At 45.3% G+C, this 27,976-nt stretch overlaps 1 protein-coding gene across 5 annotated transcripts in view; it reads right to left on the bottom strand.

The window, feature by feature from the left end:
* The window catches only part of LOC141080440 (coiled-coil domain-containing protein 63-like), a 93,579-nt gene that overhangs the window by 61,159 nt on the left and 4,444 nt on the right, over positions 1 to 27,976 (bottom strand). For 2 of the 5 annotated variants that reach the window (XM_073565657.1, XM_073565661.1), the window contains exon 1: positions 8,197 to 8,309. The exons of 1 other annotated variant lie outside the window; for it this stretch is intronic. Coding sequence is in view for 1 of the 4 variants with exons in the window: in XM_073565660.1 (XP_073421761.1) it covers positions 7,636 to 7,691 (56 nt within the window). In the remaining 3 variants the exon portion in view is untranslated. Of the gene's footprint in view, positions 1 to 7,635; positions 7,849 to 8,196; positions 8,310 to 27,976 lie in introns of those variants that run through there. 2 more of the 5 variants (XM_073565660.1, XM_073565658.1) reach the window with 2 other exon arrangements.

Genomic DNA, 27,976 nt, shown 5'->3' with positions numbered 1-27,976 from the left:
CACAGAGCTCCTGTTAGTGGGACTGGGGAAGCGGGGGCTGGGTGAATGGGTATAAGGTTGGAGAGGTTACGGAAGGTTGTGATAGAGTGTGGATGGGAGGTAGAAATGACTGTGGGAATGTGGTGAGGAGGACCAGGATTTGGAGAGATATCACCAGCAGTGAGAAGGAGCAGAGAAAGTGTTAGCAGGTGGGAGCAGGAGAGGGCATGAGGGGGCTGTCTGTGTTTGGAGACAGAGGATTGTATGTTAAGGAACAGTTTTGAGGCGGAGGTGAGGTGGATGGGGAGGATTGAAGAAGAGATGAACAGTTCCTTACTAGGAGTAGGGATTAGGGGAATTAGCAGAAAGTGAAGGATTATTGGGGTGAAAGTGAAAACAAACAGAAACATTGTTTACAGTGACTGTGTCCAGTTACCTTCAGTTCCCTTCTGGTTCAATTCTGGTTTTAATTCTTAAATTAATCTTCACACTTCTAGCACACACTTATAGCAATCACAATGCAGACTGAAGTCTATGCAGACTTGTGCTCTGCAATATATGTACAACTAAGTGCAGTCAGGTGTGAAGCAGAGAGGAGTGGTCTCTGCTCATTTTGGTCAGACAATTAAGAGTGGACCAGATGTATATGATCAAGCCAGAGTACCAGTGACACCCCAAGAATGAATACAACAACACCTGATTACAGAAGCAGAAGTCGTGGAATCAGATCCAGGTTCAGATGTGGCACCACAGATGTGTTGTTGAGCAAATTCCATACTCAGTTCTGTACTGGTTGAGTATGACTAAATGTTGTGAAGACAATCCTCCCTGTATCATATATGCTCCAGCTTCCAACATGCACTGTCTATAAGTACAAGCACGTCTTCTGTCGGGGCAGCATCCTGTGTCCTTTCCCCAGTGTGAGCTTGTAGGAGGAGGAGTCCCCGCTGTGTATCCGGGCCGGAACCAAGGGGGGCGTCACCAAGGTTCCTAGGGAGACTGTTTCTGGGGGACACAATTGGGGGACGGACCACAGAGACTTCTAGCAAGGTTGGGGGAGGAGCTACTATAAAAGGGGCTGAGGACGCCAGGAGTCAGTCGACGCAGCAGCAGGAGAGGAAAAGTGAGGAAGCTAGAGGGCGCCAGAGAGCCAGAGCAAGAGCCAGAACCAGAGCAAGGAGAGCAGAGCAGCGACAGGAGAGACTGAAGGGAGACTCACCACTAACAGAAGGGAGACGGCACCGAGCCATCCAACGGAGAGACACCGCCCGCCTCTGCCCTGTGGGTGTGGCCTGTCCGCTGCCGCCCGCCGCCGCCCGACTCCACCCCACGGGTGCGGCCCGACCGCTCCCACCCGCGGCAGATGCCACCCAACTCCAGCCCGCAGGTGCGGCCCATCTGCTGCCGCCCATGGCCACCGCCGCTTCACTCCAGCCTGCAGTTGCGGCCTGTCTGCTGCCACCTGCGGCCCCCGCAGCTCGGCTCCGGCCCGCGGCTGCGACCTACACCGTCCGGACCCTGGGCAACGCCGTCCCACCTCCGCCGGGAGGTGCAATGCAGACGAACTCTTCAGGGGCCTGCTGTGCCCCCACTTCACCAGGGTGTAGGAACGCCCGAAGTCTCCGCCAAATCCTCGTCGGCTGGGCCCAGCGGCTGATACGCTGAAGCTTCATCGACCATCGCTCTGCCAGATGTCGGGAAGGATAAGTGACACGTTGTAGTTAACATTCTGGACCCGTAGTCAGCCATACCGCGGCCCTATAGTGACCGGTCTTTGCCGGGTTAGTCGTGTTTGTGTCACCAGTGTATTCTTGTTTTGATCCCTCCGAGAATAACTGCTGTGAGCTTGTTTGGTTGCTCGAGATAGCCCCTATAGGCATCTATATTTATATAAAAGTTACATCTTAAAGTTCATCCCGTCTCCCGTCTCGTCACTGCATCCCGTGTACCTGCGATTACTACATTTGGTGTAGTCGGCAGGATGCAGTCTTTGAGCGCGAGCGGAGATGGTGTGGGCCAGGGGGGCAACGGTGAGCCCCGGCCCAGCCTATCCTTGGGGGCTATGCTGAGCAGTCTACCCAGGTTCTCCAGCAGCAATACTATACTGTGGAACTGGACAGAGCGAATACAAGGGCTATTTAAGATGCATCCGCTGACCCCTGACCTAGAGGCAGAAGTGGCTCTAATGGCATTGGACGGGGAGGCCCGGGATTCCGTAATGCTGAGGCCACGGGGGAGTGAAATACCTTCATCAGGGTGTTACATATCTTAGAGGAGACCCATGGGGACCCAACTGATGTGGGAGAACTGAGAGCCTGGATGTTTAGTCGCATGCAGAAAGAGGGGGAAACAGTGACGCAATATATGAATATTTTGCAGGAATTGTTTGTAGCCATTGAAAGGAAGGATGGGATCGGCGTGGGGACCGTGGATGCAACATTACGTGACCTTTTAGTGACCGGGCTACGAGACACCCTGATGAAACAGGCTCTGTGAGAGCGGGTGTGAGTAGACCCGCATCTGACCTTTTCAGAGATAGGAAAGGAGGCACGTGTTCGGGAACAGGAGCAAGGGGTGACGGTCCCTGTGGGGATGGCTCGGAGTATTGAAGCATCCGTAAACGCCCTGGAAGAACCCCACTGAGTACAAGAGATGAGGCAAGAGCTACAAAGTATTAAAGGTGAATTGGCCAAAGCGAAGAAAGAGGCCACAAGAAGTCAGCTGGGGCCGGGCAGAGAAGGCACGAACCATCGCGGCCCTCACCAGAGTCGGTTCCCACGATCACTCGCCTGTTACGATTGTGGAGGATTGGGACACTATGCCCGAGAGTGCCCACGTTGCAGGAGAAACCTGCTCCACCGGCCATTACAATCATAGGACCCTGAGCTGAGGGAACACCGCTCGGAGCCAGAGCCCACCACACGGGGTGGTGGAAGTCACGAAGATCTGATCGCGCAGTGTCCAGTGGTATGGGCAGAGGTCGAAGGCCGTGCCGTACGATGCCTAGTAGATACAGGGTCGCAAGTAATGACCATACCAGAGACTTATTTTTGGCAGCATTTTCCCGAAGCAGTGAGACCTAAGTGGGGGTCAGTGTTAAAGTTGGTGGCCGCCAACCAGCTACCGGTTCCTGTCGTCGGAGCAGTCTGGATGCAGATTTCGCTATGCGGCAAATCACTCAGCCGCCGGGGAGTGATCCCGACCCAGGGATGCGCAAACGACAAACATCCGGTTACCCTGGGTATGAACATACTGCGAGAGTTCGGCAACCTACTCCTTAATGAGCCCACACAAGAGACTCTGATCCAGTGGGGCTCCCGCACGCCCCAAGGGCGTGTCTTCCAGCAGTTGGTGGGGGAGCGCGGGTCCTCCAGGACTGCCAAGAGGGCGAGGTACTAGGGAAGGTGATTGCGCCGGGGGCTCCACCACTCGTGCTGACTCCCGGGCAGACAGTTGTGGCCTTACCTATCCGGGCCCCAGTGCCCCTGGAGGGAGTGGAGATGCAGGTGGAGGCATGCCTCTTGAAGCGCCTCCCCTCTGGAGTCCTGGTGGCCCGCACCCTGGCCACTGTGCGGAAAGGGACCGTCCTGGTGCACTGCGTCAACCTAGAAGACCAAGACATCATCCTGAAGCCACAAGCCGAAATGGCAAAGCTGGTGAGACCTTTGGAAGAGGTGCTTCCAACCTCTGAGTTCCAACTGAAAGTGCAGGCAGGGGACCCTTGGGCGGTGTCTATCCAGTCTCTTCAGACTACTGGGACCTCGACCGAAGAAAAGGGCCGAGCCATCCTGGAGAGAATGCGAGCAGAACTCTCTGGTATTACCCAGGCCCAAATCCTCCAGGTAGAAACACTTTTGGGCCAGTACCAGGAGGTATTCGCCAACCATGAGGATGATTATGGATGTCCGACCTACTTACAGCCAAATCAAATGGACAATACTCTGTACTCCTTCTTCTAGACCTGTCCTCTGCATTCGACACAGTTGACCACTGCCTCCTACTACAGATCCTCTCCCCCTTCGGCATCAAAGACCTCGCCCTATCTTGGATCTCCTCATACCTTTCCAACCGCACATTCAGCGTCTCCCACTCCCACACCACCTCCTCATCCCACTCTCTCTCTGTTGGAGTCCCCCAAGGCTCTGTTTTAGGACCCCTACTCTACTCAATCTGTACACTTGGTCTGGTGCAACTCATAAAGTCCCATGGATTCCAGTACCACCTTTATGCTGATGACACTCAGATCTACCTCTCTGGCCCAGACGTCACCTCTCTGCTGTACAGAATCCCAGAGTGTCTATCAGCCATATCCTCCTTCTCCTCTCGCTTCCTCAAATTCAATGTGGACAAATCTGAACTCATCATCTTTCCTCCATCTCACAGATCTTCCTTACCAGACCTAGCTATAACAATTAATGACATCACGATTTCCCCAGTACCGGAAGTCCGCTGCCTCGGAGTAATCTTTGACTCTGCCCTGTCCTTGAAACCGCACATCCAAACTCTTTCTACCTCCTGTCGCCTCCAGCTCAAAAATATTTCCAGAATCAGTCCTTTCCTCAACCCTCAATCTACTAAAATGCTTGTGCATGCCCTCATCATCTTCCACATCGACTACTGCAACATCCTTTTCTGTGGTCTCCCTGATAACACCCTTGCACCTCTCCAGTCCATCTTTAACTCTGCTGTCCAACTAATTCATCTCTCTCCTCGCTACTCCTCTGCTTCTCCCCTCTGCAAATCTCTTCATTGGCTCCCATTCCCTCAGCGTATCCAGTTCAAACTACTAATACTGACCTACAAGGCCATCTATAATCTGTCTCCCCCATACGTCTCTGAACTAATCTCCTGATACCTTCCCTCACGTAATCTCCGGTCCTCTCAAGACCTCCTTCTCTCCTCCATACTTATTCGCTCCTCATCCAACCGCCTCCAAGACTTCTCCCAAATTGCTCCTGTCCTCTGGAATTCTTTGCCCCAAGTCCGACTATCAACCACATTTGGATCCTTCAGACGGAACCTGAAAACCCATCTCTTCAAGAAAGCCTACAGCCTGCAATGACCCCGCTACCTCCTTCTCTCTCACCACTACCGGAGATATCACCTCAACCAACACCGGAACTGATGCAACCCACCAACCTACTGTCTCCTTCCCCACCATCCTGTGGCATGTAAGCCAGAAAGGGCAGGGTCCTCTCCCCTCTGTATCAGTCTGTGATTGTTAGTTTGTTTACTGTAAATGATATCTGTAATTTGCATGTAACCCCTTCTCATGTACAGCACCATGGAATCAATGGTGCTATATAAATAAATAATAATAGTAATCTACCACAGCCATCATGCACGGCATCCCCACTGCAGGAAAGGCTCCCATCAGGGAACGATATCGACAGATTCCCCCGCAACTATATCAGGAGGTAAAAACATTACTGGGCCAAATGCTGCGGAAAGGAGTTATCCGAGAAAGCCAGAGTCCCTGGGCGGCCCCCATCGTGTTGGTCTGCAAGAAAGATGGCACCTTGCGGTTCTGTGTGGACTATCCAAAATTGAATGCTTGTACCATCAAAGACTCGTACCCGCTGCCTTGGATAGAGGAGTCCCTATCCACCCTGGGGAAGGCGACATACTTCTCGACTTTACATCTGGCCAGCGATTTTCACACTAGACACTGAGGATTTTTTCCAGTTGTTTCAGGAATTTAACATGTACATTAGCCACAATGAACAGGGTCTGACCTTATCTTTTATATTGCGGCATCTAATGAGCGTGTGCGTAGGTCAATGTAGAGGGAAGGGAAGCAGGAGGAGCTGTGACATCGCCAATTGTGATTGGTTGATACTGAGTTTTCAGCAGTGTACAGAGGCTGTATCAGTCATTGCAATCCTGTCTCTGATGATAAGGAGTCAACTGAAAACTGTTCTTGAAAGGATATAGGAAGTATGACTCTAAACTAACCTCAGTGGCCAGTGTGAAAACTGAAAGTTTACTGTTTTTAATAAAGATCGTAATGTGAAAAAAACTGCCAAAAGTATATTTAAAAAAAAAACAGTCATCTGAACACGGCTTGCAGAAATCGAGCGCATTTATGTAACGAAAAACTGATCTTTTTAGATGCAGAGATTTTTGTAACAAATCTGTGCAAACAAGTGTAGAAATAAAATCGTTTTTTTCTCCACCAGTTTTGGCTGATTATTTTGACATAGAAAAGGAAATAAATGGAATTACTTTATGTTTAATTTGATTTTAGTATTTTTTATTATGTTCTTTATGTGCCCTAAAAAGATCAAAAATTAAGATGGATGGTGGTGGGTGGAATTTATAACTTTTATAGTTTTTCTTATCCTGTGACTGAAGCTGCCATCAGCCCTGATCATGTGACTAGATTTCCCCTGACCTATTGGTCACATATCTGGTCTGTTACCACGCTTCATCTGAACCAATGAAGGCTGTTAGATTACCGCTCCTTCCACTGTATACACAGCATAAAGAACGCATCAGTACAGGTTCAGTGTTATCGGACATTGTGTGGGTATACAGATTTTAGTGGTGAAGCAAATTAAACAGCACAAGAAAAAAAAAGCACTACAAAACTACAGCACATCATAAGAAAATCACAGGCAACAAAAACAAGATTAATATACAGTATGCGGTCAAGAGTATCTAATTTACCCATAAATGACTATGGTTATATACTCACTGCCGGTTATACAAAAGTTCTCCGAGAGAATAATAAATAGAGTTACTAGTTTATGTAACTGCAGAGTAATAATGGCTGCTGACTCCCAGAACAGGAATGTGCAACACACATACAATACAAAACCTGTACTGATCTGGAGTTACATTCTGTATTATACTCCAGAGCTGCACTCACTATTCTGCTGGTGAAGTCGCTGTGTACATACATTACATTGCTGATCCTGTGCTATATTTTCTATTTGGTGCTCCTCAAAAAAATAAAGTGAACACTAAAATACCACATCCTAGATATCACTGCATGAAATATTAAAATTGCAAATCTTTATTCATTTCATAGTGGAATGTGTGGAGAACAATAAAACATAAAAATTATCAAAGTAAATCTAAATTAATATCCCATGGAGGTCTGGATTTGGAATGATACTCAACATCAGATTGGAAAATCAAATTACAGGCTGATCTAACTTCATCAGAAAAGCCTCAAGACAAGGAAATGATGCTCAGTAGTGTGTGTGGCCTCCACATGCCTGTATGACCTCCCTACAATGCCTGGGCAAGGTATTGATAAGGCAGCGGATGTTCTTCTGAGGGATCTCCTCCCAGACTTAGATTAAAGCATCCGTCAACTCCTGGGCAGTCTGTGGTACAATGTGGCATTGGTGGATGGAATGAGACATGATGTCCCAGATGTGCTAAATCGGATTCAGGTCTGGGGAACGGGCGGGCCAGTCCATATCATCAATGCCTTCATCATGTAGGAACTGCTGGTACACTTCAGCTACATGAGGCCAAGCATTGTTATACATCAGAAGGAACCCAGGACCCAGTGCACCTGCATATTGTCTCACAATGTGTCTGAGGATCTCATCCCGGTACCTAGTAGCAGTCAGGGTACCTCTGGCGAGCACATGGAGGGCTGTGCGGCCCTCCAAAGAAATGCCACCCCACACAATTACTGACCCATTGTTGAACTGGTCATGCTTGGAGGATGTTGCAAGCTGCAGAACGTTCTCCATGGCGTCTCCAGACACTCACGTCTGTCACATGTGCTCAGTGTGAACCTGCTCTCATCTGTGAAGAGCACAGGGCGTCATTGTCGAATCTGCCAATCTTGGTGTGCTTTGGCAAATGTCAATCTCCCTGCACGGTGTTTGGCTGTGAGCACACCACCCACTTGTGGACTTCGGGCCCTCATACCACCTTCATGGAGTCTGTTTCTGACAGTTTGAGCAGACACATGGATGTTAGTGGCTTGTTGGAGGTCATTTCGCAGGGCTCTGGCACTGCCCCTACTGTTTCTCCTTGTAGAAAGGAGGTAGTGGTCCTGCTGCTGGGTTGTTGCCCTCCTATGGTCCCCTACAGATCAGAGGAAAATGGAGTGCAGAGTCATAGTGGCTATGATCTGTCACTAGGACATGCCATCCTCTGACTGCTGGTAACCCCTGGTCTAAACATATCAGAAATAAAGTATGAAGCAACATTGCTAATAGCCCTAATATCCTCCGCAGATTTATGACTTACCAGTTTGATGCAGTTTCTGCTCCATGGCTGCAGATTAGAGCTCTGCTTCTATTCTGATCCAGTCATGTATAACCCGTCACATGGAAGCCCACTAAGCTCTAAACCTGCTTGCTGACAAGGAGGCATAGAAAGAAATTATGCAAATTAAAGGAGCAACACAGAAATCAGCCACAATAATAATTAAACTAGTACCCCTCTATTTACATAGATTCACATCTGAAATATTTATTTTTTCCCATAGCAAATGTGCAGATGAGATTGAAACAATGTATCACTCTGAAGTCAACATGTCAGAAATAATGTAGACAATGACAAATTAAACAAAAACAACATGTCGTTCCCGAGAAGATCACAAGGTGGCAGTACAGAACGAAGGTCCCTTTACAGTATACAATAATGTAAGATGTCAAGTATGTCTGCTAAGCCGTCTGGAAATAAGGAAAGTCTCAGTGATAGAGAGAAGTAATTAGAGAGACCAATGTTATCCTATAGGGCAGTGTAGATCAGCGTTTTTGTTTCACGCTGATTTAGCATGAGAAAAAAGATTGCAGCATGCTCTGATTTGCAGATCAAATCGGATGTCTTTCACCCAATCAAGCTTATTGATGCGTGGAAAACATTGGACTGCACTCTGATAACATCCGAATGCAGTCCGATTTCTGCAGACTCACACAAAGAAGAAAGAGAAATCTTGTTCTCCATCTTCTCCTTGCATGTGCTCGATTCTCTGATCACACCAAGCTAACAAGTGGATCAGAGTTTGATCAGAGTGTCAATTGCATAATCGATCTGATTCACTAGGGACAGAGAATCTACAGTCCTGTGACCGTAGCCTAATCCTGCACCCACTATAGTTATCCCTAGGGTTTTGTACTACTGAAAGACTATATGAAACTATACTTGTGTGCATTCCCCCTACAACTCCACCAGATGGCGCTATGTGACCTCTTTTTCTTTCTTCCAGACCAACTGGTTTTGCAGATCATGTTTAAGGCTCTGTTCTACAGCTTTAACAGTCATGTTAATCTCAGATCTTTCCAGGAGATTTGTAAAGAACACAAACTACAGCTGGCTTCTTTTTGAAACAAATACAGTCTGGGATGTAAAATTCTGCCAAAGTCCAGTAATTCTTACACTTTCTGTTTCCCTCAACCCAGATGAAGCAATAATCTGTTATTTTGGAAAAAGTAGAACATCTGCAGAAAAACAGTCCATTAACTGCACTGCACACAGAGACAAGGCTATAAAGACAAACCTAAGGCTGTGTGCACACGCTGCGGATTTAGGTGCGGATTCATCCGTGCGGATTTTGTAAAATCCGCAGGTGAAACCGACCTGCGGTTTTAACCCTGCGGTTTTTCATCTCCTCAATGGAGGAGATGGCAAACCGCAGCAGAATCCGCAGAAAGAATTGACATGTCAATTCTTTCTGCGGATTGAAAACCGCAGATAATCCGCGCGGAAAAATCCGCACCGTCTGCACTGCGGTTTTTGATTCCCATAGGGAATAATGGTACTGTACACCGCAGCAAAAACTGCTGCGGATCCGCAGCGGCCAAATCCGCTGCGGAACCGCAGCAAAATCCGCAGCGTGTGCACACAGCTTAATTGTACAGCAGCACCCCCAATAATGAGCTGATCACTGGGAGTCACCTTACTGGGGGGCTCTGCTGCCATCTTCACATCTCCCTACGGGACAATCTGTATATCTTGGTGCAAAGTTCTCCAGAGTTTTAGTTGCTCTTTTCAGCAGCTAATAACAAAGGATCCCAAATAGTGTCCCCCTCCCCCCTTTAAAAAAAAAACAAAACATTTGTCCTAAGTCAGGACAGGTGCACCTTTAAAACTTTCTAAAGTGTCCTCCTCTGATCCTAAGCATGCCTTTTGGCTTTGGCCAGATTCCAGACACATTTGGTGACTGGCAAACTGACATCACATTGCAGCCTAGTGTGTATTCACTGATCACTCAGCACTTTTCTCTCACTTTATCCTTAAACACCCTGTACGAGACTTACCGGTACTTTGATGGGGGGGAGTTTTGGAAACTATGCTTTTAAAAGGAAGACAATAATAGACCCCAGAAGGTCTGAAGAGCAAATTCCTTAATTGATGTAAAATGTATTTTTACATTCTGGGGTCATCACAACACAGAACAAGACCCCAATAAGAGGGCAATAAAATTTTAACGCCCCTTATCTATGAACTGTTCCAATATTTATGTTTATCCCTCTCCCATAATGACAATCCTGCTTCACATCACTTGTCTTATCTATTGCCGTTATTTCTGTGTTGTACTGTGTATAAATATGTGACTCTTCAGATTTTGTATTAGTCTATGCCTGATGAAGAGACCTGAGTAGTCTCGAAAGCTTGCAATGTGTTACCATCTTTTCAGTTAGCCATTAAAAGGTATCAACTACTGAGGACTCTCAATTCTAAATATTCTTCTTAGAGCAAGAAGGCCATACATTGGTCAGTCCTGTCGTGTCCCAGGTGGTGAGGTTCTCCATCCAAGAAATGTCCAGGAAGGTATCTAGCTACTCCACAAGAGACAGAACCAGTGGGGTCTTCCAATGATGTGGGACAACTAAATGAACTGCTTGTGTGAAGGAACGCATTAGACCTCTCTTCAAAAAAGAGAGTGAGCCTGTTATATTAGATAACATCCATAACCGGGACCAGTGGACTGAAGCTGAACAAACTTTGTTATAAATATTATCATTAGCCGACCAGAAGTGAACAATTTTGGAAATAACCCTTTAACCCCTTAGTGACGGAGCCAATTTGGTACTTAATGACCAGGCCAATTTTTACAATTCTGACCACTGTCACTTTATGAGGTTATAGATCTAGAATGCTTCAACGTATCCCACTGATTCTGAGAATGATTTTTTTGACATATTTTACTTCATGTTAACGGTAACATTTCTTCGATATAACTTGCGTTTATTTATGGAAAAAATTGAAATTTGACAAAAATGTTTAAAATTTTGCAATTTTCAAACTTTTAATTTTTGTACCCTTAAATCAGAGAGTCGTGTGACACAAAATAGTTAATAAATAACATTTCCCACATGACTACTTTACATCAGCACAATTTTGGAAACAACTTTTTTTTCGTTAGGATATTATAAGGGTTAAAAGTTGACCAGCGATTTCTTATTTTTCCAACAAAATTTACAAAACCATTTTTTTAAGGGCCCTTATCACATTTAAAGTGAGTTTGAGGGGCCTATATGACAGAAAATACCCAAAAGTGACACCATTATTAAAACTGCACTCCTCAAGGTGCTCAAAACCACATTCAAGAAGTTTATTAACCCTTCAGATGCTTCATGAGAACTAAAGCAATGTGGAAGGAAAAAATGAACATTTTACTTTTTTCACAAATTTTTTTTTTATTTTCACAAGGGTATCAGGAGAAGATGGACCACAAAATTTGTTGTGCAATTTCTCCTGAGTACGTCGATACCCCGTATGTGGGGGAAAGCCACTGTTTGGGCTCATGGCAGGGTGCAGAAGGGAGGGAGCACTGTTTGACTTTTTGAACGCAAAATTGGCTGGAATCAATGGTGGTGCCATGTCGCGTTTGGAGCCCCCCTGATGTACCTAAACCGTGGAACCCCCCCAATTCTAACACCAACCGTAACCCCAACACACCCGTAACCCTAATCCCAACCCTACCCATAACCCTAACAACAACCCTAACCCACCCCTAACCCGAATGCCAACTCTAACCACAAACCTAACCCTAACACACCCCTAACCCTAATACCAACCCTAACCGTAATCCCAACCCTAACAACAATCCTAACTTTAGCCCATCCCTAACTTTAGTCCAACCCTGTCTTTAGCCCAACTCTAACCCTAATGAAAAAATGGAAATAAATAAAAAAATTTATTATTTTTACCTAACTAAGGGGATGATAAAAAAAGTTTTATTTACTATTTTTTTTTATTTTGATTACTGTGATAGGGTCTATCACAGTGATCAACATGAACCAATAGGAAAAATTTCCTATTGTTGCCGGCGGCAAGTTCTCATAAGGCGCAATTGCGCATGTGCCCGCCATTTTCTCCTGGAAGAAGACGCTGGCGACCCGGGGAATTTCACGGGGGGTTGCAGGGACTCTGGAGGTACAGGGGGGATCGGGGGGACCCCATTTCTCTCTCCAATGATGTACAATCACATCAGGGGAAAGGAAAATTAAATGGGAAATCATACTTTTTTTTTCGGTCGCCGTTATACTGTTAATAACGGCGATCACAACACTAGGGTCAGTAAAAAATGACCCGAATCATGTTCTCTGGGGTCTCAGCTACCCCCCAGTAGCCGAGACCCTGGAGAAATTTTGACCCTGGGGGGCGCTATACACTTATTTCTCAGTGCCATTAAAAAGCGGCGCTGAGGCATAAGTACACTTAATTGCCGCCGTTAAAAGCACTAATGCTTTTCGTCTTTGCCCGCAGTTGGGCAAAGCATACTGCGCACCTATTCACATATCGGAATGCGTACAGCACGCCGATTTGGGGTGGAGAGAGGGACCAGAACCAACGCTCATCGGACCGGACCGAGAATATTACCATACAGCATGGGAGCAATATAAAAGGTTTTCATGGGGGATTCATGGGGAGGCAGGGGGTTTCATAAGTAGTTGGGCAATGTATAGCTCACACTCTATTAGATGATATTTTTAGTTTGGTCAGACCTCATCTGGAATATTGTGTCCAATTTTGGGCACCACATTTTAAAAAAGACATCAACAAACTGGAGCAAGTTCAGAAAAGAGCGACCAGAATGGTGACCGGTCTGCAAACCCTGTCTTATGAGGAAAGGTTGCAGGATTTGGGAATGTTTAGTTTGCAAAAGAGAAGACTGAGAGGAGACTTAATAGCTGTCTACAAATATCTAAAGGGCTGTCACATTGTAGAAGGATCAACTTTATTCTCATTTGCACAAGGAAAGACTAGAAGCAAAGGGATGAAACTGAATGGGAGGAGACACAGATTAGATATTAGAAAAAACTTTTTGACAGTTAGAGTGATCAATGAGTGGAACAGGCTGCCACGAGAAGTGGCGAGTTCTCCTTCAATGGAAGTCTTCAAACAGAGGCTGGACAGACATCTAACTGGGATGATTTAGCGAATCCTGCTTTGAGCAGGGGGTTGGACCAGATGGCCCAGGAGGTCCCTTCCAACTCTACGATTCTATGATTCTATGATTCTATGATTCTAGTTGATAGGCCAAAACACTGGTGACAGATTCCCTTTAAAAAACAGCAAAAGCTGGTCGCTTTTGACATGGTGACAGGTGCGCTTTAAAAACTATATTAATTTTCAAAATCAAATTTCATGCCTGTAAACAAACAAAAAAAGCAACTTTACAATAGGGTTTAAAAATTCTCTTTGACATAGTACAGCTCCTATGTATACAATGCATCTCCGAGGTAACAGACAACAATCCTGTATATCCTGCAGCCTTTACTCATTGCACTACTGGAAGGCTAGCAAGAAGTAAATGGCATTGTATGACTGCAGGGTTTGTTTGTTGTCTGTTACCATGGAGACACATAAAGCGTTCCACAGATCTGCACCATCATACATCTCCTCCCTCATCTCTTCCACCCTACCCGTGTCCTCCGTTCCGCTAATGACCTATGACTAACTTCCTCAATAATCTTAACCTCCCACTCCCATCTCCAAGACTTATCGCGTGCTGCGCTAATTCTCTGGAATGCACTACCCGGGACAATTCTATTAATTCCCAATACCCACAATTTTACACTGGCCTCACCTCACTTATGTAACTATTCCCATTTTGGTCTTACAAAATTTTCTTCCAAGTTTGGTCCCTCGTAGCATCTGTTTACACACCCTACATGCACTTAATAGCACTCTGTACTTATACAGATACTGGCTGCAGCGTTATGTGAATACCCTATTTGTCATGAATAACAGGGGGGTCACATGGATCCCAACGCTGTTACCAGGTTTTCAGGGAGACACATCTCCGCTGCCACCAATTGTCAGGGCAATTATGCAATCGACTGTCGAGTGAGGGATGAGGCTGCAGCGGTTTCCACTATTAGGCCATTATAGGGGAACTCACAGTGAGCGTATGTGTATATACAACTCTGATTCCAGCTCATGGAATATATATACAGACAAATTGACCTACTAGCTGCCACCAACAATCATTTATACAGGCAGTTTGGACACGCTACATGTAGCATATGGCTTAAGGGGTGTGGTTTACAGAGAAAGACGAACAGTGCTATTACATTTTATATATTTAATGCAGAAAGGTAGGCAGTGTTTATAAAAAAAATTATAGAAATGATGCCAAATGGGAACAAAACAGTACAGTATAGACAATTGCATAAAATAAAAAGGAAAGAGAATTACTAAACCTGATGTTCAAGGAGTGGCTCTTATCTTTATGGAGGGAAGCGCTCCAATTAGAAAAGTGGAAAAATATCCCAGTGAACTGAGTCTTCCAGAATGAACAATGACAGACACCCAAATTCTGCTTTTTATTAGATCAAGGTTACACCCTCATACCTTCCCTTGATGAGTTCATAAGGGGGCTGGTTGTGGGATGTGCTAGGTCTGAATTTTATAAGATCCCTAACTGTAGCGGCGGTGTCCCTGCTTGCTTCTCCCCTCCCCCAGCAGGGACGCCGACTCACTCACTACTGCGACCCCTGCCCTGCATTTCCTCCTCCTTCTCTGTCTGATGCCCATAGTCTGTGAATGGTGCGCAGATCCCCTGGCATTGTGCATAGGGCACGCTTGCTCCCTCCTTCTTTAAGGGGCCATGCACACTGTCCTAAAGTGTCCCCAGCCAATGGCTGGGAGACATTTATTATTTATGGTACCTCTACCTGAATTGAGGTGTCTGAGCAATACCACTCTGCACCTGCCAGTGCTTATTTGTTTACCAGCCCGCACCTACCAGTGCTTATCGGTATACCAGTTGAACCAGCCTGCACTTGCCAGTGCTTATCTGTATACCAGCCCGCACCTGTCAGTGCTTATCTGTATACCAGCCTGCACCTGCCAGTGCCTACCTGTATACCAGCCATATCAGCCTGCACTTGCCAGTGCCTATCTGTATACCAGTCGGACCAGCCCGCACCTGCCAGTGCCTATCTGTATACCAGTCGGACCAGCCCGCATCTGCCAGTGTCTATCTGTATACCAGCTATATCAGCCTGCACTTGCCAGTGCCTATCTGTATACCAGTCGGACCAGCCCGCACCTGCCAGTGTCTATCTGTATACTAGCTGGACCAGCCCGCACCTGCCAGTGCTTTTCTGTATACCAGCCTGCACCTGCCAGTGCCAATCTGTATACCAGTCGTACCCGCCAGCATCTGTGGTTTCTCTGTTTCTTCCTGTATTAGCTATACTCTCCTACCAGGCCATTCCAGCTACCTGTCTCTTGGGGATCAGCTGCCATGAGTCCGACGTCTGTCCAGGTGTAGCACCTGCTATCCATCGGGAGCCAAACCTACCCTATTGTCAGGGGCTCCAGTGAAGAGTCAGGTGATCACCTAGCCATGCCCCTCCAGGCTCTCCTCAGATCACATTACAGTGGTTCCACCACTCCTGTTACACTAGTTTTAAGGATATCTTTGCTCCTGGAGGATCCGGGTGGTAGATGTTGTCATCATGTCTCTTATTGAGATTTTATCTGTTTATAGAGATGAAACATAGCATGGATATCATCATCAATCAGGCCGATATTATGTTGGAACAGTGAGAATGGCCTTACGGTGATGTGAGGGAAGGCGTTAAGTGTATCCCTTCGCTACGATGCTGAAAATATATCTCTCATAAATATCGGATCAATGCAAACGGCACGGGAGACCTGAGAGGTTCCCTTTAATGCCAACGCTCTTGATTATTTATTAATTAAATCTATCTGTAATAACCTGCACATATTTTTATGTTGTAAAGCTGTGGGCGTATTGAGACATTCAAGGTGAATATTTCAAAGGGCGGCCAATGTTTCAGCAGCAGCACCCAGTGCAGGTCAGCTTGTCATATTTACTACACAGACAGTTTGTCACATTGCATTGGGCATTACTCTTTTATTCCAAGCAGCCTAGCAGGGGGATCGCTGTCTGCAAACATCTCTGAAAACTAGGGGGCAGTTCACCTGCTTTGTACATAACTTAAATAGATTTTATCAATTTCAGTATTATCCCTATGGAGTGTAAAACACGAGTATATCTACAGTGTGGGAAAGAATTGCATCTGGGTCTAGAACGGACCAAAAGGTCTCTAATGTGCATACGAGAAGGCATTAAAGGGGTACTTCGATAATGAGCCGAAATGGCAACCCTGATATAATTCAAACAGCAACCTGTCCTAGTCTTGTGTCCGTACAGGCTGCAGACTAAAGACATGCAGCTCCAGAGACCTGTGTCTCAACTGACAAAAGATTTATAACAAATATCACAGTCAGCAATTAGGAGCACCGCTGTCATTTATTATAAAATATATCTATTCCCCAATGTTTATTTCTTTTCCAGTTGGGCGTAGTCAGTCTCTGTACATTGCTATAAAGCTGTCAGACTGACTGGGAAAGATGAAGCTGAAGATCTCTTCGCTGAGCACAACATAAGTTAAAACATATTTCTTCACATATCGCAGCCGTGCTCCCGACTGGGTATGTGTGATCAGGGCCGGTTTTAGGCAAAGTGGGGCCCTAGGCAAAGTTTAAAATGGGGCCCCAAATGCTAATATATTGCTCCATCACACAGAAGCATTTAGGTTGTAGTTACATGTGCTGAGTGCAGGACGCTAAATGAGTGTGATCGACAATATTGAAGTTGCTTAACAATTGTTTCACCGTGGGGCAGCACTTGCAGAGCTGGGGTCCTGGGTTTGAATCCCATCAAGGACAACATCTGCAAGGAGTTTGTATGTTCTCTCCGTGTTTGTGTGGGTTTCCTCCCACATTCCAAAGACATACTGATAGGGAATTTAGATTGTGAGCTCCATCGGGGACAGTGATGATAATGAGTGCAAATTGTAAAGCACTGTGGAATATGTTAGCGCAATATAAAAATAAAGATTATTATTATTGTTTCCCGGCCTCGTTCCACCATCTGAGAAAGAAAGAATGATGGGAACAAAACAATCACTAACAAATCACCATACAGTATCATGTTATCAGCAGCACATCTACAGTTTACACCCCATAGTCCTCCATATTGTATAATACACTCCCTATAGTCCTCCATATAATATAATGTGCCCCATAGTCCTCCATATATTAAAATACACTGCTCAGTTCTTCATATAGTATAATACACTCCTCATAGTGCTCCATATAGTATAATGCACAGCCATAGTCATCCATGTAGTACAATTGACTTCCCATAGTATAATGCACCCCATAGTTCTTCATATAATGTATTCCCCATAGTCCATAGTCCTCGATACAGTATAATGCAGCCCACATATAGTATAATGCAGCCACCCCATAGAGCATAATGCAGTCACCCCACAGAGTATAATGCAGCCCTGCCATAGAATATAATGTAACCTCCATAGAATATAATGCAGCCACCCTCTTATAGTATAATGCAGCCACCCCTTAGAGCATAATGTAGCTACCCCACAGAGTATAATGCAGCCACTCCACAGAATATAATGTAACCCCCCCCATAAAATATAATGCAGCCCCTCCATAGAATACAATATACGGCAACCCCCTCATACAGTATAATGCAGCCCCTTATATAGTATAATGTAGCCCATCCATAGAACACAATGTAGCCCTCCTCATATAGTATAATGCAACCCCCATAGAATATAATAAAGCCCCCATACAATATAAGCTAGCCCCCCATAGAATATAATGCAGCCCCCAATAGAATACATTGTAGCCTCCTCATATAGTATAATGTAACCCCTTCATAGAGTATGATGCAATCACCCCCATAGAATATAATAAATATAATACAGCCTCCCCATAGAATATAATGTAGCCCCCCAAATTATATAACAGCCTCCCCCATAGAATATAATGTCAAATGTACCCCCCTTGGTATATAACACAGCCGCATAGTATATAGCCCAGCACCACATGGTATATAGCCCAGCACCACATGGTATATAGCATGGCACCACATGGTATATAGCACAGCCCCACATGGTATATAGCCCAGTACCACATGGTATATAGCCCAGCCCCACATGACATACAGCCCACCATGGTATATAGCACAGTACCACACAGTATATAGCACAGCACCACATGGTATATAGCACAGAACCACCATGGTATATAGCACAGTACCACATGGTATATAGCACATCCCACCATGGTATATAGCACAGCCCACCATGGTATATAGCACAACACACCATGGTATATAGTCCAGCACCACATGGTATATAACCCAGCATGGTATATAGCCCAGCACCACATGGTATATAGTCCAGCACCACATGGTATATAGCCCAGCATGGTATATAGCCCAGCACCACATGGTATATAGTCCAGCATGGTATATAGCCCAGCATGCTATATAGCCCAGCACCACATGATATATAGTCCAGCATGGTATATAGTCCAGCATCACATGGTATATAGCACAGCACCAGATGGTATATAGCCCAGCAAGGTATATAGCCCAGCACACTACATGGTATATAGGCCAGCATGGTATATAGCCCAGCACACCACATGGTATATAGTCCCGCATGGTATATAGCCCAGCACCACATGGTATATAGCATGGCACCACATGGTATATAGCACAGCCCCACATGGTATATAGCCCAGTACCACATGGTCTATAGCCCAGCCCCACATGACATACAGCCCACCATGGTATATAGCACAGTACCACACAGTATAAAGCACAGCACCACATGGTATATAGCACAGAACCACCATGGTATATAGCACAGTACCACATGGTATATAGCACATCCCACCATGGTATATAGCACAGCCCACCATGGTATATAGCACAACACACCATGGTATATAGTCCAGCACCACATGGTATATAACCCAGCATGGTATATAGCCCAGCACCACATGGTATATAGCCCAGCACCACATGGTATACACTCACTGGCCACTTTATTAGGTACACCATGCTAGTAAGGGGTTGGACCCTCTTTTGCCTTCAGAACTGCCTCAATTCTTCGTGGCAGAGATTCAACAAGGTGCTGGAAGCATTCCTCAGAGATTTTGGACCATATTGACATGATGGCATCACACAGTTGGCGCAGATTTGTCGGCTGCACATCCCTGATGCGAATCTCCCGTTCCACCACATCCCAAAGATGCTCTATTGGATTGAGATCTGGTGACTGAGGAGGCCATTTGAGTACAGTAAACTCATTGTCATGTTCAAGAAACCAATCTGAGATGATTCGAGCTTTATGACATGGCGCATTATCCTGCTGAAAGTAGCCATCAGATGTTGAGTACATTGTGGTCATAAAGGGATGGACATGGTCAGCAACAATACTCAGGTAGGCTGTGGCGTTGCAACGATGCTCAATTGGTACCAAGGGGCCCAAAGAGTGCCCAGAAAAAATTCCCCACACCATGACACCACCACCACCAGCCTGAACCGTTGATACAAGGCAGGATGGATCCATGCTTTCATGTTGTTTACGCCAAATTCTGACCCTACCATCCGAATGTTGCAGCAGAAATCGAGACTCATCAGACCAGGCAACGTTTTTCCAATCTTCTACTGTCCAATTTCGATGAGCTTGTGCAAATTGTAGCCTCAGTTTCCTGTTCTTAGCTAAGAGGAGTGGTACCCAGTGTGGTCTTCTGCTGCTGTAGCCCATCTGCCTCAAAGTTCGACGCACTGTGCGTTCAGAGATGCTCTTCTGCCTACCTTGGTTGTAACGGGTGGCAATTTGAGTCACTGTTGCCTTTCTATCAGCTCGAACCAGTCTGCCCATTCTCCTCTGACCTCTGGCATCAACATGGCATTTCCGGCCACAGAACTGCCGCTCACTGGATTTTTTTTCTTTTTCGGACCATTCTCTGTAAACCCTAGAGATGGTTGTGCGTGAAAATCCCAGTAGATCAGCAGTTTCTGAAATTCTCAGACCAGCCCTTCTGGCACCAACAATCATGCCACGTTCAAAGGCACTCAAATCACCTTTCTCCCCCATACTGATGCTCGGTTTGAACTGCAGGAGATTGTCTTGACCATGTCTACAAGCCTAAATGCACTGAGTTGCCGCCATGTGATTGGCTGATTAGAAATTAAGTCTTAACACACAGTTGGACAGGTGTACCTAATAAAGTGGCCAGTGAGTGTATAGTCCAGCACCACATGGTATGTAGCCCAGCATGGTATATAGCCCAGCACCACATGGTATATAGTCCAGCATGGTATATAGCCCAGCATGCTATATAGCCCAGCACCACATGGTATATAGCCCAGCATGGTATATAGTCCAGCATCACATGGTATATAGCACAGCACCAGATGGTATATAGCCCAGCAAGGTATATAGCCCAGCACACTACATGGTATATAGGCCAGCATGGTATATAGCCCAGCACACCACATGGTATATAGTCCCGCATGGTATACAGCCCAGCACCACATGGTATATAGCCCAGCATCGTATATAGCCCAGCACCACATGGTATATAGCCCAGCATGGTATATAGCCCAGCACCACATGGTATATAGCCTAGCATAGTAAATAGCCCAGCACCACATGGTATATAACCCAGCATGGTATATAGCCCAGGATGGTATATAGCCCAGCACCACATGGTATATAGCCCAGCATGGTATATAGCCCAGCACTACATGGTATATAGCCCAGCATGGTATATAGTCCAGCACCACATGGTATATAGCACAGCACCACATGGTATATAGCCCAGCAAGGTACAGTTGTGGTCAAAAGTATTGACACCCCTGCAATTCTGTCAGATAATACTCAGTTTCTTCCTGAAAATGATTGCAAACACAAATTCTTTGGTATTATTATCTTCATTTAATTTGTCTTAAATGAAAAAACACAAAAGAGAATGAAGCAAAAAGCAAAATATTGATAATTTCACACAAAACTCCAAAAATGGGCCAGACAAAAGTATTGGCACCCTCAGCCTAATACTTGGTTGCACAACCTTTAGCCAAAATAACTGCGGCCAACCGCTTCCGGTAACCATCAATGAGTTTCTTACAATGCTCTGCTGGAATTTTAGACCATTCTTCTTTGGCAAACTGCTCCAGGTCCCTGATATTTGAAGGGTGCCTTCTCCAAACTGCCATTTTTAGATCTCTCCACAGGTGTTCTATGAGATTCAGGTCTGGTCTCAGTGCTGGTCACCTTAGAAGTCTCCAGTGCTTTCTCTCAAACCATTTTCTTGTGCTTTTTGAAGTGTGTTTTGGGTCATTGTCCTGCTGGAAGACCCATGACCTCTGAGGGAGACCCAGCTTTCTCACACTGGGCCCTACATTATGCTGCAAAATGTGTTGGTAGTCTTCAGACTTCATAATGCCATGCACACGGTCAAGCAGTCCAGTGCCAGAGGCAGCAAAGCAACCCCAAAACATCAGGGAACCTCCGCCATGTTTGACTGTAGGGACCGTGTTCTTTTCTTTGAATGCCTCTTTTTTTCTCCTGTAAACTCTATGTTGATGCCTTTGCACAAAAAGCTCTACTTTTGTCTCATCTGACCAGAGAACATTCTTCCAAAACGTTTTAGGCTTTTTCAGGTAAGTTTTGGCAAACTCCAGCCTAGCTTTTTTATGTCTCGGGGTAAGAAGTGGGGTCTTCCTGGGTCTCCTACCATACAGTCCCTTTTCATTCAGACGCCGAAGAATAGTACAGGTTGACACTGTTGTACCCTCGGACTGCAGGGCAGCTTGAACTTGTTTGGATGTTAGTCAAGGTTCTCTATCCAACATCCGCACAATCTTGCGTTGAAATCTCGTCAATTTTTCTTTTCCGTCCACATCTAGGGAGGTTAGCCACAGTGCCATGGGCTTTAAACTTCTTGATGACACTGCGCACGGTAGACACAGGAACATTCTGGTCTTTGGAGATGGACTTGCAGCCTTGAGATTGCTCATGCTTCCTCACAATTTGGTTTCTCAAGTCCTCAGACAGTTCTTTGGTCTTCTTTCTTTTCTCCATGCTCAATGTGGTACACACAAGGACATAGGACAGAGGTTGAGTCAACTTTAATCCATGTCAACAGGCTGCAAGTGTGATTTAGTTATTGCCAGCATCTGTTAGGTGGCACAGGTAAGTTACAGGTGCTGTTAATTACACAAATTAGAGAAGCATCACATGATTTTTCGAACAGTGCCAATACTTTTGTCCACCCTCTTTTTTATGTTTGGTGTGGAATTATATCCAATTTGACTTTAGGACAATTCTTTTTGTGTTTTTTTTCATTTAAGACAAATTAAGTGAAGATAATAATACCAAAGAATTTGTGTTTGAAATAATTTTCAGGAAGAAACTGAGTATTATCTGACAGAATAGCAGGGGTGTCAATACTTTTGGCCACAACTGTATATAGCCCAGCATGGTATATAGCCCAGCACACCACATGGTATATAGCCCAGCACCACATGGTATATAGCCCAGCATGGTATATAGCCCAGCACCACATGGTATATAGCCCAGCACCACATGGTATATAGCCCAGCATGGTATATAGCCCAGCATGGCATATAGCCCAGCACCACATGGTATATAGCCCAGCATGGTACAGTTGTGGCCAAAAGTATTGACACCCCTGCAATTTTGTCAGATAATACTCAGTTTCTTCCTGAAAATTATTGCAAACACAAATTCTTTGGTATTATTATCTTCATTTAATTTGTCTTAAATGAAAAAACGCGAAAAGAATTGTCCTAAAGCCAAATTGGATATAATTCCACACCAAACATAAAAAAGAGGGTGAACAAAAGTATTGGCACTGTTCGAAAAATCATGTGATGCTTCTCTAATTTGTGTAATTAACAGCACCTGTAACTTACCTGTGGCACCTAACAGGTGTTGGCAATAACTAAATCACACTTGCAGCCAGTTGACATGGATTAAAGTTGACTCAACCTCTGTCCTGTGTCCTTGTGTGTATCACATTGAGCATGGAGAAAAGAAAGAAGACCAAAGAACTGTCTGAGGACTTGAGAAACCAAATTGTGAGGAAGCATGAGCAATCTCAAGGCTACAAGTCCATCTCCAAAGACCTGAATGTTCCTGTGTCTACCGTGCGCAGTGTCATCAAGAAGTTTAAAGCCCATGGCACTGTGGCTAACCTCCCTAGATTTGAACGGAAAAGAAAAATTGACAAGAGATTTCAATGCAAGATTGTGCGGATGTTGGATAAAGAACCTCGACCAACATCCAAACAAGTTCAAGCTGCCCTGCAGTCCGAGGGTACAACAGTGTCAACCTGTACTATCCATCGGTGTCTGAATGAAAAGGGACTGTATGGTAGGAGACCCAGGAAGACACCACTTCTTACCCCGAGACATAAAAAAGCTAGGCTGGAGTTTGCCAAAACTTACCTGAAAAAGCCTAAAACGTTTTGGAAGAATGTTCTCTGGTCAGATGAGGCAAAAGTAGAGCTTTTTGTGCAAAGGCATCAACATAGAGTTTACAGGAGAAAAAAAGAGGCATTCAAAGAAAAAAAACACGGTCCCTACAGTCAAACATGGCGGAGGTTCCCTGATGTTTTGGGTTGCTTTGCTGCCTCTGGCACTGGACTGCTTGACCGTGTGCATGGCACTATGAAGTCTGAAGACTATCAACAAATTTTGCAACATAATGTAGGGCCAAGTGTGAGAAAGCTGGGTCTCCCTCAGAGGTCATGGGTCTTCCAGCAGGACAATGACCCAAAATACACTTCAAAAAGCACTAGAAAATGGTTTGAGAGAAAGTACTGGAGACTTCTAAGGTGGCCAGCAATGAGTCCAGACCTGAATCCCATAGAACACCCGTGGAGAGATCTAAAAATGGCAGTTTGGAGAAGGCACCCTTCTAATATCAGGGACCTGGAGCAGTTTGCCAAAGAAGAATGGTCTAAAACTCCAGCAGAGTATTGTAAGAAACTCATTGATGGTTACCGGAAGCGGTTGGTCGCAGTTATTTTGGCTAAAGGTTGTGCAACCAAGTATTAGGCTGAGGGTGCCAATACTTTTGTCTGGCCCATTTTTGGAGTTTTGTGTGAAATGATCAATATTTTGCATTTTTCTTCATTCTCTTTTGTGTTTTTTCATTTAAGACAAATTAAATGAAGATAATAATACCAAAGAATTTGTGATTGCAATCATTTTCAGGAAGAAACTGAGTATTATCTGACAAAACTGCAGGGGTGTCAATACTTTTGGCCACAACTGTATATAGCCCAGCATGATATATAGTCCAGCACCACATGCTATATAGCCCAGCACCACATGGTATATTGCCCAGCATCGTATATAGCCGCCCCCCCCCCCCCCCCCCGGGAATGGCCCCACATTCCAGTACTCACACTGATATATTAAAAAAAAAAAGAAACAACACACTCCTCACCTTCTCCCCGTGCCCGCGTTGCTCCTGGCTCCTGTCTCCTGCTCTGTCTGGTACAGATTGAGTGCGCGATGACTTCATCGCGCACCCGCTGTGTCAGAGGCAGAGCGGGGAATAATGGGAGAGGGAGAGTCAGCTGACTATGACGCCGGTATAGTTCAATGCGGTAGCGGGGGGACTCGGCGCTGGGGACAGGCGGGCCCCCCTGCCTCACAGGAGTCCCATAGCGGCTGCGTGATGTGCCGCTAGCTGGGGGCCCCTGGGGGAGAGCGGGGCCCTAGGTAGCTGCCTGGTCTGCCTGCCCCTAACGCCGGCCCTGTGTGTGATACAGCTCTTATTAGTTGAGACACAGGTCTCGGGAGCAATACGTCTTCCATATGCACTCTGTCCTGAGACGTGACTAGGATGAGCTGCGGTTTGGATTATATCAGGGACGCCATTTTAGCTTGTTCTTTGGGAACTTTTTCAAAGGCCTCTGATAGTTGGGGGCCCTGTTGGTAACGTTGCATTGAGACCCATGAGATGAAAACTATTAGGGTATGTGCACACTAGGGTGACCGCAAAAAATCGATGTCGGAATTTTGTCCGTCTGGACCCCACAAAACGATTCCCCTTTCCAGATACTGAGATAGCCAAAATTTGAGCTTGATCAAACGACGTTAACCCGTGCCGCTCGTCGCTCAAAGTTTGAAAAAATCCAAATTGAGGTATTTTAAGATTTAGGTATTTTGCATAGTCTGTTAGACTATAAAGAATGTGACAACAACATTGCAGAAATAGCCCTGACCAAATTTTCGAACCATTTGTGGTATTTGAATGCAGAGTTGGTGGGATTATCGTTTTTTGATCCCACCATTACAGACAATGAAAAGTTGTTAATGGCTAATAAATTGCTCAGTAGCACAGATGAACCATCAGAGCACGCTAGGGTTTTAAATCCAAAAGTTAGGAAAGAAAAATTAAAAGAGGTAGGAAGTAACCGACTGTAACGACCTTCTGACAAAAGATGAAGAACAAAAGCAATATGTCCTGCAAGTTGTAAGCAAATGCCGAGCATTATATTCTGACGTTTCAAAAACTACTTTAACAAAAGCTCTAGAATAGATTAGATAACTATGTAAAATTATCAACTCATGTAGGTTAGCGTGCTCTGATGGTTCATCTGTGCTACTGAGCAATTTATTAGCCATTAACAACTTTTCATTGTCTGTAATGGTGGGATCAAAAAACGATAATTCCACCAACTCTGCATTCAAATACCACAAATAGTTCGAAAATTTGGTCAGGGCTATTTCTGCAATGTTGTTGTTACATTCTTTATAGTCTAACAGACTATGCAAAATACCTAAATCTTAAAATACCTCAATTTGGATTTTTTCAAACTTTGAGCGACGAGCGGCACGGGTTAACGTCGTTTGATCAAGCTCAAATTTTGGCTCTCTCAATATCTGGAAAGGGGAATCATTTTGTGGGGTCCAGACGAACAAGATTCTGACATTTTTTTCCCCCCATATGAGATCCGGTCACCCTAGTGCACACGCTGCGGATTCTGCTGCAGATCCGCAGCGGTTTTGGCTCTGCGGGTCAGCAGCAGATTTTGCTGCGTTGTACAGTACCTTTATTTCCTATGTAAAAAAAAAACGCAGTGCACATGCTGCGGATTTTTGCGCGGTTTACAATCCACAGTATGTCAATTCTTTTGTGCAGAACCGCTGCGGTTTCACACCTCATCCATTATGAGGTGTAAAGCCGCAGGCAAATCCGCAGATAAGCCGCAGGACTTTATCTGCGGATTTTACTACAAAATCCGCAGATCCAAAAAAACTCCGTGTGCACATACCCTTAAACTATTTTGCAATACTTCAATATTTTGTTTTAATCAACAGCTTTGCATAAATAAATGTAAGGAACTCCATAATGACTGCTGGAACTAGGGAAGATTTCTTAATAGGCCTGTTTCACACATCCGTTTTTCAGATCAGTTGTAATCCGCGAAAATGGCGGAAAACGGATCCGTTGGCGGATTGACAGCAAGGTGTGGCACCGGACTGTTGTATTTACGGATCCGGCGAAGGTTGAATTTTAAAGGTACGAGAGAGAGAGAGAATTTTAGCGGCTCCCGGGACAACATTTCAGGGTAAAAACTGCTCCCGGCTTTCACCTTTCGGGCATGCGCAGCTAAAGATAGCGGACCGCCAACCAAAAAAAAAACGTTGCAGTGTCCGTCTGGTCCGCCCGGGAGCCGCTAAAATTCTCACGGATCCGTCAAATAACGGACCCAACGGACGACCATCAGTCAAAATCCGTCACTAATGCAAAGCAATGGGGGAAAGAATGGATCTGCCCCTTTTTTGGCGGATCCATTTTTTTATAAAATTGGCGGATTTTGACTGATGACCAGAAACGGATGTGTGAAACAGGCCATACTGATGCTCAATAAAAAACACTGTGCCCATCTCTCCTGCAGTGCAGATAGATGTCAGATTTATCAACCACTCTTTTCCGTGGTCAAGACTCTTGGTGCAGAATTTGCACTGGAAATAATGACAAATTATATATATAGGTGTGCAAGAACAGCACATACTAACATGATAGTAATAAAATAAAGACATTTAAGCCCCACCACCCGGGAAATATCCTTTAAATGCCCACTTTCAAGTATTTAGGCCCTGATCCATTAAGAAAGGTTATTTGTATGTCAGTCTTAATGGAGTACATTTCTGACTTACTTTATGGCACTTTTGTTAAGTAAATTATGATGTATTTGTTGGGGTGAGCTTGGCTGCTCTCCTTCATGCCTGAGCTCTGCCCACTTTTCAAAAAGTTAACAAAACTGGCCAAGGCAGGATTGTCCTGGCAAAAAAAAATAGAAAAAAACAGGACTGCTGGCAAGTATGACAACAGAAAGAGTCATAGAGGACCTTATCTTTACTGCAAAAAGTGGAGCTGTGACCTACAGCAACAAAACTAAAGGGGGTTTTACACATAGCGATATCACTAGCAATATCGCTAAAGCATCACCGATTTGGTGACGCAGCATCGATATTGCTAGCGATATCGCTATGTGTGATACTTACCTCCGACCGGCTCCCCCGCTGTCTGTCGTTGATCGTCCGGCTCCATTTCTCGTTGGGCGCTTCCTGCTGGTGCCAACAAGTGACACGTGGACGCGGACGGGAGGACGTCAGGATCGCCTCGTCTGAAAGGTAAGTAACGACCGCTGTACCGCTGCT

Source organism: Dendrobates tinctorius, unplaced genomic scaffold, assembly GCF_039654945.1.
Source record: "Dendrobates tinctorius isolate UK_male_01 unplaced genomic scaffold, ASM3965494v1 ptg000016l, whole genome shotgun sequence".
Classification (NCBI taxonomy): domain Eukaryota; kingdom Metazoa; phylum Chordata; class Amphibia; order Anura; family Dendrobatidae; genus Dendrobates; species Dendrobates tinctorius.
This window is presented reverse-complemented; position numbering and strand designations above follow the sequence as displayed.